Source organism: Lepisma saccharinum, chromosome 1 (assembly GCF_977018435.1).
Source record: "Lepisma saccharinum chromosome 1, izLepSacc3.1, whole genome shotgun sequence".
Lineage (NCBI taxonomy): Eukaryota > Metazoa > Arthropoda > Insecta > Zygentoma > Lepismatidae > Lepisma > Lepisma saccharinum.
Window position 1 is genome coordinate 100,649,762 of NC_139229.1, and position 15,381 is coordinate 100,665,142.

The 15,381-nt window shown below is 36.6% G+C and overlaps 2 protein-coding genes across 2 annotated transcripts in view; one reads left to right on the plus strand and one right to left on the minus strand.

The window, feature by feature from the left end:
* LOC145998769 (uncharacterized) overlaps nt 1-4,034 on the plus strand; it is a 52,717-nt gene extending 48,683 nt beyond the window's left edge. Inside the window, exon 5 of the mRNA XM_083135353.1 lies at nt 2,263-4,034. Within this exon, the coding sequence (XP_082991479.1) occupies nt 2,263-2,496 (234 nt within the window). The 3' untranslated portion in view covers nt 2,497-4,034. The remainder of the gene's footprint in view (nt 1-2,262) is intronic.
* The window catches only part of LOC145998777 (A-type potassium channel modulatory protein KCNIP2-like), a 759,206-nt gene that overhangs the window by 716,528 nt on the left and 27,297 nt on the right, over nt 1-15,381 (minus strand). The window lies entirely within an intron of this gene.

Genomic DNA, 15,381 nt, shown 5'->3' on the forward strand with positions numbered 1-15,381 from the left:
TGCGAGCGTTATTTGAGAGTGAAGCATCAGTCACATTTGCTAGTCTATTATTTCCTGTATTTAATCTGAGCTTCGTAGATAGCCTAGCTAGCAGTGGATGTCCTAGGTTTGAAATCCTGTCAAGGGGGATTAAAACCTTATTGAATAGGGAATTTAAAAGTGAAAAAGGGAATCTTTGGGACAATCCTAAGGGAATTTTCACTCTGAACAAATAACAATATTGAAAAGAGGACAGCAAAAGTGAAAATAGAGAGGTCATTGGGGGCTCTGATCCTGAGAATAAAACCTTTTTCACTCAAGTTTCAGGAATTACAAATGATTGAAAATTCTAGCTGAACTTCAGCATTATCTCCCTGTTGTATTTTTCTGAAACTGTGAATAAATTTTCGAAAATTAGTTACTGATTTTGATTTCTAAACTTCCATTAATCCAATATTCCACGAGTTTCTAAGAGGGGGGGGGGGTGAATGAGCCCTAAAAGAAAAAATTTAATATTACCACACAACTGTAAACGCAATGGAGGAATCTCTCATAAAACAACTAAAATAAATGTTTGGTAAAGCAGGTAGAATTTACTAGGAATACTTTCACACGACAACAAAATATTGAACATCTTTTTCAGTATGTAGCTTGACTGTGTTTAACACACCTACTATTTTAGTCATAAATTGACATGTTGTTGTTCTTATATCAGGATATCGCCTCCACGGTGGTGTAGTGGTAAGGTTGTCATCTTGTAATCAAGGTGTCCCAGCTTCGATACCTGCTGGAGACACATAGTGGTTCAGATCAAACTTTAAACTGTAGGTCAAGTTGCGATTAGCCTATCTATGCATAAAGCGGACTTAAAACAATAATTCCATTATATCAGGATAGCCAAACATGGTAGAAAAGCAGTGCTAAATAACAAAAATACTGATACAGCATTTTTTTTGTCACTTTGTTCAAACACAATACAAAGCACAAATGCAGCATGATAAGAGAGTCACTAAAAGTGATCCCATACTTTCGATTCCTTCCCTGATTCGTCCTCTATGTCTGCAATTTATGATTGCATACAATATATAACATTTTTGGAGTCAACCTGGCAAAAATAGTGTTAGAAGCAGTGGAGAGAGCAATCAGAACACTACTGTTAATAACTTCTTTTATCCACAAAATGAAAGTAAAATAGAGACAAGTTTTACCTTCTAGTAATTATATTCTGCTCTCATAATTATTATTTTTAAATTGGAATATTTCTTACATTAAATGGTTTTGTACAATAATGAAAACTTGCTATAATCTTGATAGTCAGTAAAAGAAAATGTACCAAGATGATGACTAATTACTCCATGATATCAGTTATTTTACAATGTCTGTGCATTTCTCTTCAAGACTGAAATTATGATATGGGTACTTAACACTATATTGTGTCATGAAGATTGTGGCCAAAAAGATTCCATTTTTATTCTGCATACATTTCAAGTTAGTTGATAATATATTTCTTATGCTCATTTGAGTATCATTTCGAGTAGAGAATTAGGTTGGCGGTATTTCAATGGACCAACCAGAGCCAGCCCTAGTTAGGGGCAACATGGGCACTTGCCAGGGGCCCTGCCCTTCAGAAGATCCCACACCAGATAAAAATAATTGCTTGTGTATGATTTATTACAAGATTATAGGATGGTGCTTCCAGTTAAACACTGATTGATTTTTCCTGACTTCATGAGTTGTTTTGACATACTTAAAAATATCCAAAATCACTTCAAGCATATGCTAAACAAAGAACAACATAAAAATAGTGTTCAAATATTTCAATCAAAAATAGGTAATATGCACTCGTTTTTTAATTATATGCGTAGAATGAAATCATAAAGTGGGAATATTATTTTATATATTCACTGCAGAGACAAAAATCAATGAATAGCAAACAAAGGAAAGTATGATAGAAAATGTTATTGGATATAATTAAAATTGCCACATTGATAGGTAAAATATTAGTTTAATAATAAACACATCCAATTTTGTAATTAAGTGTAATAAACATTGCACCAGTGGCACATAATGGAAATGAAAGGAAACAATAATATAGAAATTTTTTATTAGCCTCCTATAATTCTTGGTTTTAACCTTCAAGAATTTCTGTTTATTGCTAGGTAATAAAACAAAATATATAAATTAATTGTCCATTAAATGTAATAATATTTATATTGTGATTATATATAACACCTGGGACCAACCATGGCCTTATTCTAATGTTATGCAATTTTTTCCTCATAGATGCTTTCTGGAGGATTTGGAGGTAAAGCGAGCGGATACAAGGGTTCCTTGGAGGTCGTTGGGAAAGATGGAAAACCACACTCCTGGAGGGGCAACATCCAGTCATATCTGGAAGATAGATCCAAGCTGTGGAATGAAAAACGGTGCCTAATGATTGATCCAGCTGTTATTGGTGCATATGCTGGCAGCAGTTTGAAGCTACATGTAAAAATAAGCTATGGACGGTGTCGATAGTTTACATTACCACATGTTATGTATGTCGACAATGTGATTTTATTGCTACTAAAAGTGAGCATTTATTTTATGTAAAAAGGAAAAACCAGTAAGTGCATAATTTTCCTAGTAAGGACGAAGCGTAATTGTTTTCTGTTTTTAAGTTAGTAAGAGTTAATTTACTAAGTCGCATTGAGGGTAGGAAAACTATATATGCTTTATGTACATTTCCATGCCAAGTTCAAATAGATAGTTTATGAACTATGAACAATCGTAAACTGAGTACAAAATAATATGTGATTTTTCTGTTTACTTTTCCTAATGGGAGAGTTGATTTAAAATTATATTTGACAAGAGTAGTAGATAAAATTTCTGCAGATTATTCAGTAAACTTGGAACAATGAAGTAGAAGAATCCAATGCTGAAAATTATGTTAGTGTAAAGATTGCACTGGAATTCAAAAATAAGAAATTATGAGTTTCTACAATAAATAACGGATTGCTGTTACATGAATAGTGATTGAAATGGAATATTCCTACTTATTGTGATAAACATATGATAATCGTAGTTTCTAGGTAACTCACGTTAATTTTAATTTAAAAAAGATATGAGTAATATTTTTGAAGAGTTGTTGACATTACCGAATGTTTTCTACAGTTAAGTGCCAGTATAAAGGTCAGAGTTTTAATTTATTTTCACAAGGTGTAAAATCTTTAAGATTTAAGTTTTCATGTTCCCAGACGTTACACTGTCAGCAAGGAAACAATGTTTGATATTCCAATGCATACAATAATTAAAAGTAATTCTTCACATAATAAGCATACTTTCCATTTATATGCTTAAAAAATTTGAACTGAGTGTACGGAATAACTTTATGTACAGTGCAAATTATAACAAAGTTACTGTTGCACTTGTCTTGTGTTCATTGTACATCAGTACTTTATGTAAGATTATGACCTTTAAAATACACAGTAGAAAAGAGAACCTCGAATTTCAATTACTGTATTTGCAGTGTTTATGTGAGAACAGATGCAATACTTGTTAAGTTACATGTTACATGTGAGTGTGTATTTTAGTTTTTTTCCCATAACAACATGTTCAGATATAATTGTATACAGTTCATTGAGAACAGTGATCTGTTTTTGTACATTTTGTTCAGAACCTTGAACTATGTTTTCATAAGTGTATTGTATGTGTTATTAACGTGTACTATTTGTGTTTTCATTAGATGTTAGTAAATAAGGTAATCAAGAAGTGCCAAAACAACTATAGACATGAGTTTAATTCTGAGAATTGTGTTTTCATAACTGTTTTGTATTTGTGTTATTAACAGTATAATATTTGTTTTTTCGTTAGATGTTAGTACTTGAGGTCAAGAAGTGCCAAAGCAACTATAGACTGATAAGTTTAATTCTGAGAAGGATATTTTTCTTTATTCTATTACAGTAAATTTTTTATTAATACTTGATGAAGTGAGTTTATTTTTTGTACTTACTTATGTAGGAATAAAATATGCATATATTTTGCTATCAATAAAGTTTATCATGATATTTCTCTTACTTTTAAGTTAATTCTTACTGAAATATCTACCAACCTCCGTGGCAGAGTGGTTAGCACATCATGCTATGACACTATGGGTCCCAGGTTCGAATCCAAGCCTAGGCATAAGTGTTCATCATATCATCACTCATTCTCATCATTGTATTTTGCCAAAAGTGGCAGAAAAGCAACGCTAAATAACAAAAATTAAATCAAATCAAACTACTAAAATATCTTATTGCTGAAAATTGAAAAGTGTTCACTTTCCTTGTATTTTATATAAATACTTCCTATGTCTAAGATTCTTCTATATATGGGTATGTATATAGTAGTACATTATATGTGTAGTAAGTACTCTTTCTCTGTAATAGTGTGGAATGATATAATCTAAGATAGCACGCAAGCTTGTACTTGCATCATATTCTTTGCAAAGACAAACATGGCAAGCTTCATACAAGTATATTCACTTGACAAGCACGTTTCAAATGTGCTTTCTGGGACATTCGTAAATCAATAATTAATATTTAAAAGTCAACTTTATGCACAGAATGGAAATATCAAAATTAAATTGAAACAAATAATAAATGCACTTATCTATATGTTAACATAGCCCTCTGTGGTGGAGTGGCTAGCATAGCATGCATGCTACAATGCCAGGGATCCCTGGTTTGCCTCCCAGCCTGGGCATAAGTGCTCTTTCTGAGTGGAGTGTCTCTTCATCAGATTCATCCCACCATTGCGTTTAGCCAAAAGTGGCAGAAAAACGATGTAAAATAACCAAATCAATTAACTAACCAACCATGCATATGCACGCAACATGCACACACTCATATTACACAGATCAGATAGAATTCAATGTTTACAAATTATGAAGATACTTTTTTTTAAAAAACAACCTGCATGATTTTTCGTTCTTTATGCTCAGATAGGCTAATCTGAACTGGGACCTAGTTCAGAGTGCAATCTAAACTACCATGCAATGTGCCTTTACCAGAAAACACTTTCACTCACTCCCTCTCCCTATCTATCTCTCTTTGTATGTATATATGTGTGTGTGTGTGTGTGTGTATATATATATATATATATATCTCTGTGTGTGTGTGTGTGTGTGTGTGTGTATATATATATCTCTGTGTGTGTGTGTGTGTGTGTTTTATTTCCAGATAATGTTTAAGGAGGTCTGTGCCTGGCTGATACCAGTCATGTGTCGTGGACCATAAGTCTAAATTTCTTGTCTGGGCGAAATCCATAAATAGATCACTCTTGCTTATAGTTTACAAGTCTACGTAGACAACGCAAATGATACAGTATCGTACAATGCTGTTTTGAAAGAAAAGTGCCTTTTGAATAATGGTGACTCGTCTCAAGTTGAAAACTCCCCTAATTACAACATTCTTTTTCAAGCAGGGTGCGAAATCCTGGAGGGGACAGGGGAAATTTCCCCCACCAACAATCTTGGCCTCAAAAATCCCCCCCACCAAAACCTTTGGGGGGGGTAGAGTTTTTGTTACAACAAACAAAAGATAAACAATTACTTTTAATTTCAAATATACTGTAGTAAGAATAATATTGAATACATACACAAATTAGTGTACTTGTGAGTGTTCAATGCTTTTTCTCTCTAGAGATCATCTATATCAGTACGCACAATAAAAGTAAAACAAGAATGCAAAACAATAATATGAAATTAATTGATTTATATTAACATAAAGCAAAAACTTAATAAAAATTTACACATAATAAAACCACTTCAAATATTTCATAATTTATTAACATCTTTAACTAGTAGTTAGTAAAGGACATAGTTTGCTACTTTATACATTTTTGAGTAACTAAATTAAAAATATATTATTATTATTAATAATTAATTTTTACTTTTAATATTATAAATATGTATATCATATAATTTATATGTATTTTTGTGGAGAGGGGGTTTTGTAGCTTAAGATCTTTCTCCCCCCCACCAGTCTTAAATGATTTGGCACCCTGCTTTCAAGTCTTAACTCCTGGGAAAAGATAACATTATATTTGACACATTGCAGAGGTAACATTCATTTGTGTTAATAGCAAGATAAAACAAGTCCTTTTAGTGGCTCATTTCAAGAAAGAAGTTAGAGAGATTGTTTAAATAACTTCTTACATGAAACATTTAGCAGTGCTTTTCCCAAATCTTGACATTGCTCTGAAAATTTCTGAGTATTTTACCATCAAATGGCAGTAGGGAGAGGGTCTTTCATTGTTCTACAGGGTGTTTCTGGGTTGATGATACAAACTTTCAGTGATGATGGAGAAGGGCACATGTATCAATTTGAGATAAGGCACCCTGGTCCGGAAACGACTTAGTCGAAAGTTATAAGCGAAAATCGGTGTATGAAGATGTAATACTTTTATTACCTTCACGAGTTTCACAAGCTGATACATTCACAACAGTTGTTCAAAGTGGCGTCCCCCAGCTTCGCTGCAGGCATGACATCGTCGCACAAAGTTCTGACGTACCCATTGGAACAACCCCGAAGTCGTTCGAACAATGTCACAGGCAGCGAGAATTCTTGCCAGGAGATCCTCTTTAGTGTACTACAGGTGTCTCGTACACAAGACTTTTCACATGACCCCACAAGAAGAAATCAAGTGGGGTCAGTTCAGGTGACTGAGCTGGCCACGGAACAGCTTGTGAAACTTGTGCAGGTAATAAGAATATTACATCTTCATCCACCGATTTTCGCTTATAACTTTCGACTAAGTCGTTTCCGGACCAGGGTGCCTTATCTCAAATTGATACATGTGCCCTTCTCCATCATCCCTGAAAGTTTGAATCATCAACCCGGAAACACCCTGTAGAAAGATTTAAAACTTCCCTCAGAAATTCAGCGTCTGTTTTCTATAATAGTTTGACATCGTTTTGCAAGAAATTGACTCTCATTCATCAGTTTGCTGCCATGAAAGCTAGAAGAAAACAGTTTTAGGTGAATGTTCTCTTGCTAAATGTAAGTGTATTGTTTTATCGAAGCTTAATGAATATTTTTTTTCAAGTTTACAAGTGTATAGAGAGCATGCAATTAGTGGAAGCGAAGTGCCAAAACAACAAAATTGTTAATAATATTAATGATGATAATGTCATTACGGCCGAGGACGTATTAAGGGGGATCCAGGAGATCGGTCCGGACCCCCCCCCCCCCGCCGAGAGACTTACTAAGTGCAAAAATTAAATAATGAAATTAAAAAAAATAATGAAAATATACTTCTTGTTTCATCGAGGGTTATTTATTTCCGCCAGACTTATTGGAAGGAAAGGATTATATTGTAATCATACGAATTAGAATAACAGTATCAAAGAAGATATGTGCAACATTTATTACCACTTATAACATAACATTCATAAAATATCACCACGAAGTTTACTTTTCGTCAATTGGACTAATATCTTTCTTTATATTCAATAAATATTCAATTCTTTTTCTGACATTAATTTTCTTGCCAGGACAGTTTTTTTTACAAATTTTTGCCGGCCTTAACTACACTTAAAGTAGATAATGAATACGTGTTGTTATATCACTATTCTTGTACTGCCCATTGATGTAATAAAACATACTATTAATTAATCTGAATATTTTAATTAATTTATAATTAGATTAGTTTAAACATTATTATTATTTTGAGACATATGATTTGCCCCCCCCAAAAAAAACATTTCTAGATACGTGCCTAGGTAGGGCCCAAAATAAAGGATAGCCTAGGGGCTCAGGACCGAGGTCAAGTAGTGACCTCTTGTGGACACTTACGAATATGTGACAATTTCCTACGAGCGTGCAATTCTGAGAAGCTAAATTTCGAATCGTTCATCCAACAATCGGACAAGAGAGAAAGATATAGCAGAAATGCAAGGGGAAGCCCCAGCAGTGATTTCTCTTAATTCAAATTCTAGTTAATGAACTAATCCTGGTAAAGTTATATGCCTGGAAGCAGGAGGTTCGACCTCGCACAGTTTTATGATCGAGTTCAGGAGGTCCTCCATCAAGATGGTAAATTGAGTTCCCCACAGAAACAAGGGAGTTGGAACGTAACCAAAAAACACCCCGCCGTAGATAACACTGGCGTACGTGCACTTTATGGGCTAGAACAGGGACTAGATCGACTGAACAGTTAAGTATCCCCTGATCATATATCTTTTCTATTGTTCGTACGGCAGGGTAGGTCATTAAGGGAAGATATTTTGTGAATTTAACACTTCTCTCGTTCACATGTCACAGTGTCGCTTGTTTTTATTCATTTTGGGTAATGGACAGCATTCATTGACAGAGAATAGGGTAAGAGTGGGGTTTTATAACACTTTAGGGAAGTTTGGAACCGAAGCAAAGTACACTTGGGTTTAGGACTTCCCGATGCCCTAGTGGTAACGTCGTCGCAGGTGGAGACACATAGTCGTTCGGATCCCACTATAAACTGTAGGTCTAGTCCCAATTAGCCTATGTGTTCATAAAAGTACACTTGAAACGAAACTCAAACCAAACTACATGTAGATAGACTGTAGGTCTAGTCCCCAGGCAGACTGTACTGATGACTTTTTCATTTTTTTCTCAAAAATTATTTCCTGTAGCACAAATGGATGAACTTTTGCCTATTAATGACTGAAATGAGGTATATTCCATTGAAATATTGAAAAAGATCACACACAAACCATTTTTAAATTTTATGTATGCCATTTTACCATTTCATAAAATTGTATTAACAATATTCATATATAATATAATTCAGCAAACGGAGTTGTGCAATAATTTATGCACCAGAGAATTGTATGGAATATTCCAGAAAATCACAGAACGCTGTGCGCCGTCCGGCCGGACTGAGACGTCACGGTGACGTAATTACTCGGGAAGCTTCTGTACAGTACTAAAATTTTCTTCAGGTGTTTCGCAGTGTGGCATAAACTGCTATATAAGCGAGGTGTTCAAAGCGGGTAGTTGAGTTTTAATTAGATTAATTTGGTGTCAACATTATTATTGCCTTATTATAACTATTGCGCAATGCGCAATTGCGCATTATCCAGAGTACATTATAAAGAAATCCTTGTATTATTTGGTGAGCTACATTGAACTCTCTCGCTTATTATAATTGAGCATCTAATATATTATTAGTGTCTGTTTTTTTTATTTCCCATATTTTTTTTTGCTTGTTTTTAAATAAAATATATGGAAACTCAATAACAGTTTCTTTAATTTGTTACGTATTTAATATTTACCTTAACGCCTTTTCTATTTCAGTTGCTGAGTAGAAGACAACATGTCGTTCAAGAAGAGCTCTTCTAACACGGAGAAGAACAAGGAAACCTGGACAAAGAACTTAGTTCAGTTTCAAGCGCCATCAAGAAGAGGCAACGTGGTAATTTATGAAGCACCCTTGAATGAACGGAGTGGCATGCCCCTGAAAAAACACGTCATTGGACGCTTCAAATGTCTTGAATCCACTGCCAAAGAACGGAGAGAGAGGATCGGTCTAATTGTTGTTGAGCTTAAAGTCCTATGGAGCAAAACATTGAACTTCCCGCCAGGCCCTTAGCCAGGCAGGCGCCAGGGGGGGGGGGGGGGCTGAGCCCCCCTGGAACTGCCGTCAGCCTTCCAGGCACAGCCCCCTGGATATTGGGCAAAACTATTATCTGTAATTTGTTTGCAGTGAAGAGTAAAAATGTAGACAGCAGATATTATTTTGCTCACAACTTTCATGAAGGATAAATTCACAGATATGAACAACAGCTAATACATTTGTTCATCTTATTTATAAGAAGAAGTATAAGTAGCGGCAAGTATTTTGAAGATTGTTCTCTAGACTCTAGAAGGTTCTTTCATAGGGCAGCTTCTTTATCTGTACCTTCACTTCCCCTATTGCGACCTCCCGTTTAGACAGAAATCTGAGACTTTGATGTCATCATGCAAATTCCCTCCGCATCTGCGTCAAAGGTCAACAGCTCCCATGATTTGGGAACGAAGGGTGTTTCATTGCTTCCGACGGGGGTGGAATGCATTGTAGGCACTATGATTGAATATTGTGCATTTTTTTCGTGTGTATTACAAATTTACTATTTGTATGATATTTCTAAAATTCATATAACTTAATGACCCCCCCCCCCCCCACACGTAATTTACCTTCATTTCTCTCTCTCTCTTTCTGGCTCTACAGCCCTTGGTGGGCCTTGGCCTCCTCCACCATCAGCCTCCATTCCAATCTATCATCAATTCTTCTCCTCCATCCTTTAATTTCCATTGTCCGCAAGTTTGCAGCGACGTCATCTATCCATCGAAGTCGTGGTCTGCCCTTTCTTCCTGCGTGGTGAAGCTTTTCTTTCAACATTCTTCTTGGCATCCTATCGTCCATCATTCTCTCCACATGCCCCAACCACTTTATTCTCTGGGCTTTGACAAATCTCACTATATCTTGGCCTTTTATTAAATCATCTAGCTCTGCATTATATCTTATTCTTCAGTCGTCATCTTCCTTCACAGGTCCATATATCTTTCTTAATATTCTTCTCTCAAATATTCTGAGAGCATTTTCATCTGACAGTTTCAAAGTCCAATTATCTGATCCATAAGTGACAACTGGTCGTACCAGTGTCTTATAAATTTTAAGCTTTGTATTTCTTGCGATCAGTCTATTTCTAAACAACTGCATATTTGCAAAATATGCACGATTGCCTGCCTGTATTCTTTCCTTTATTACTTTACTCATATCATTATCACTATATACCATTGTCCCCAGATATTTAAAACAAGGAACTCCCTCAAACTTATTATCTCCAATTGTCAGATCTTGAGGTGCTCTTCTGATCTCAGAGTTAGACATTCTCATATACTTTGTCTTTTTTCATTTACATTGAGCCCTATTTTTATTGCTTCTCTTTCCATTTGCTCATAGATTTGCTTAAGTGTTCTCATTGTTCTAGAAATGATTGTAACATCATCTGCATATGCACATATTTGACTGGATTTTCCAAATATGGTTCCCTTTTGATCAACTACATTCATTACTTTGTGCAATGCTAGATTAAATAATACTGCCGAAAGGCCATCCCCTTGTTTCACTCCTGTATTGAATTTAAACTCTTCACTCAGTGTACTACAAACTTTCACTCGTGCCTTAGTACCACTCATAGTCATTCTTATTAGTCTTATTATTTTGAGGGGAATATTATACTCTTCAAGTACCTTAAACAGTTCATTTCGATTAACACTGTCAAAAGCCTGCCTGAAGTCAACAAATAAAAAATGCAAATCCACATCATGTTCATAAAGCTTTTCCATCATCTGTCTAATTATAAAAATCTGATCAGTAGTGCTTCTGCCAGGGCGAAATCCACATTGGTACTCTCCCAGTATATCTTCTGTGTAACATTTTATTCTCTCACTGATCAATCCTGACAAGATCTTATAGACCACACTAAGAAGTGTGATGCCTCTGTAATTTCCGCATATCAATTTATCACCTTTCTTATAAATTGGGCATATTATTCCAGATCTCCATTTATGTGGCATTGTTTCATTTTCCCATATCATTACAATCAATCTATGTATTGCTGCCAACAATGCGTTACCACCAAGTTTGATAAGTTCAATTATCACCTCATCCTCGCCTGGAACTCTATTATTACTCATTTTATTCATTACAAATTCAACTTCTTCAATACTAGGTACTTGTACCTCATGATATTTTGTATATTCCTATTATACTGCTCTTCTTCTTCTTGATCTTCCACTTTACTCAAAATCTCTTTAAAGTGCTCTGCCCATCTATTGAGTATCTGATTCTCTTCTACAATTACTTTCCCATTCTTATCCTTACATACTTCTATTCTTGGCTCAAATCCTATTCTCATTCTATTTATAGCTCTATAGAATTTTCTTATTTCACTTTGCTGATTTAGTTCTTCTATTTCTTGCATCTTCTTTTTATACATCATTTTCTTCTTTTCCTTGCATACCCTATGTGCTTTCCTTCTTAGTTCTCTATACCTCTCAGTATTACTTCGAGTTTCCCTCTGTAGCATTCTCTCTCTAGCTTTATTCTCCTCATCTCTAACCTGTATGCACTCTTCACCAAACCACTCATTCCTTTTAGTTTTCTCTTCTCCAAAAGTTTCTTGTGCTGCCTCCTTTATCACTCCTTCTATTATTTCCCATTCTTCCTCAACCACTCGAAGTCTGTTATTCTCTTTCTCCTTCAGTTTACTCTGTACCTTACTTACATATTCACTAATAACTTCTTCGTCTTTAATTTTTTTCATATTCCACTTCTTTCTCTTGGCCATCTCGTTTCTTTGCACCGCTATCAATTTTTCCCTCATTACTAATTTTACCAGGTAGTGGTCGCTATCACAATTTACCTTCATTTAATACTGTTAAACTTTTGAAAATTAGACTTGGTTTACAGAGCCCCCCTGATAGCCCGTGAGCCCCCCCTCCCCGGAGATCAATTCTAGCTACGGGCCTGCTTCCCGCATGTATCTGATCAAGCCATTTGTGCAAAACTAGCAAACCTTCTGAAAGACTATGAGCGATGCAAAAAGAAACAAAACTTTGATTCATTGAATGAACTCTTTGACGTGATCAAGGTGAAAGGCGAATGGATGTGCAAAAAGGATGAGAACCTCTACAAACTACAAATTGAGAGCAAGGGCCATGTTGGTTATTCCAGTTGCAAACGTGCTAGTGTAAAGACAATCCACCCATCCAAGCGAAAGAAGGCAATGGAAGCGACTGTGTCAACACTTACCAGCTCAGCGCCACCTGATTGTTCCGACAGTTACACGGACTCATCCGACAACAGCAAAGACAGTCCTTGGGAGGATGAGAATGAAGCATCAACGAGCACGAGGAAGCATAACCCAACAGGCATTGCAAGACGCCTTGTTACAAGCTCAAAGCTGTCGTCCCACGGAGCAGCAAAGGTGTGCCGCCAGCTTTCTGGTGAGGGCATTGAAATCCCAACCCCATGTCAGTCAGCAATCCACAAAGCTATCTACACGAGAGCTGCTCAGATGAAGAAGGTGTTGTTGTTCGGCTGCAGCAAATGTTCGAAGAGAAAGGTCACCCCAAACCCAAGTTCATCAGTTGCCAGCACCATGTGCTGGATCGCATTCTTCGCGTTGTCATGGACGATGAGCTCCATGGTTCGACTAAGTCACCTAACATCGAGTACTTCTTTGTGCAGGATTTGATGAGCAATTATGATAAATTGAAAGCAGCCTTCAGCAACGATAAAGCTGAGATTAAGGAAACAGGCGGCTGGAGAGACGACATGAAGTTTCTCTACCACCTCACTCGTGTCTTCCGTCACTTCACTGACAGGAATGAGATCCCCTTCGTGAAGTTTCAAGAGATCCCAAACATCAGCAATGCACGATGGAACTCTCGTGCCATTCTAGCCCGTCTTGCGTTTATTCTGATGCCTGAAACCCGCAACAGGCTACGTAAAATTTGTTCATTCATTTCCTGCTCATGGGCTGACCATTGGTTCAGCAGTCAATTGTTCCGCGCTGAAGATTTTGATGAACTATCTGCAGTTCTGAATGACTACCCAACAGGTTTCAAATGCTTGAAAATCCACTGGAAAACAGATGAATCTCCAATCAACATTGCCCGAAGCAACCAGTGCTGTGACCGTGCGATCAAAGTTATGCAAGACTTGCACGACTCCTGCCGCAACAAGGACAACCTCCCACTGAGATTCATCCTGTCCAATGACATTATCGTGAATAATTGACTTCCTTGTGTGTTTGATGACCCTATATAATGTTGTACATATGTGACTCTAAAGCTTGTGTTCAATTTTATATCTGCTTACAGTGACTTCAAAAAGTGGGCAAAAAAACTGATAAATAAAATTTTTAAAATCATTTTGTGCGTGAGGTTTTTTTTTATCTAATCACCTTGAAAGTAAGATTTTATCTAATCTTTAATGAAAGCTCATCAAATTATGATACAGGGAAATGAGGTTGTAAAAAAGTCATCACCCTGTACACAGCTCAAATTTACGTGAGGTATCCACTGCTATTTACAAAACGACCTCAAGGCTGCAATACTAATCAAGTGAGCTTCAAAACACCATTTTTGTTATTTTAAATATGGCGCCTCCTATACATACGTCAGTGAAGAGAAGTGGTTCCTTGCTCTCTGTCAGCCTAAAACGTACAGAAATTTCTCGGCAAATGAAAACTCAATATCTCTGTGCATGCTTACCACACCAGTAAGTCTAGGAATGCAGGAGAAAGGTCGACAATGGACTCAGTACGCCAGCAGATGGGTGGAAAGGCCTTCGCAGTGGTGCTCTTAAGTGACTGCACGTGGACCTCTTAAGGTATACAGGCACTAACTCAAATGTGGAGCAACAATAGGTGAATGCAGCAAACTTGAGCAATCCTACATACAGAAATCTACTAGATAAGAAACAAAAACAAATGAAGGTTTTGATTGACTCTCCCTGGCACAAATACAAACACGGGAGTTTCACACCCAAGCGACACGGGCCTCATCTACACTATGGAATAGAATTCACTGCGCATGCGCTGCCAGCAACCCGAGGCGATACGATGCACGATATTGAGAAGAAAATGGTCCAGCCGCTTCGGTTTGAAAGGTTCAATTTACATATGAAAGCTTTAAGAGACAAGTGTTGCTTGTTGCTTGCGTGTCGCTCGTACTGGGACGTTTTCCTAGTGGTATTTGGTGATGTTTTCTTATAGACAGAGCCCCATGTTGCTTGTCGCTCCAGTCTGAAAGCTACCTTAGGTAAAATTTGGTTGATGTATGATGTACGCCTTCCCGTCGCCTTGTAATACAGAGATCCCGAGTTCGATATCCTATGGAGGAACATTGTGCTTCGGATTCCAATTTAAACTGTGCGTCCAGTACCGATTAGCCTGTGTGTCCATAAAGTGGTCTTAAAAACTCAAATATTCATCCTTATTATTATTTTTTTATCAGATTTAGGAATAGGACATATAAATTGGTGCTCCATCATTATCGACTGACATGGACATGAGACGTGAGAACGTATTTGCAACCAGTTTCTGACCGCTCTGCAAGGCCAAAAAAACAGTTATCTTAAAAAAGAACAAATAAACTTTGCTAACATAAATAGAAGTTTGATATTTTGTATCGAACAGTACATATTTTTCACTCTGTCTTTTGAGAGCGGTATCATAGGTTGCAAATACCATAGAGCTTTGATATATGCCCATCCGTAGCGTGTAGATGCATGGCACTTCATAAAAGTGCCAATTGTGATAGCATGTGACAAGAGGCGGAGTTGAGAATATTTACAGTCCTTGGTGAGGCACGTATCTAGAAATACATTTCGGGGGGAGGGGCGACCAAGCGT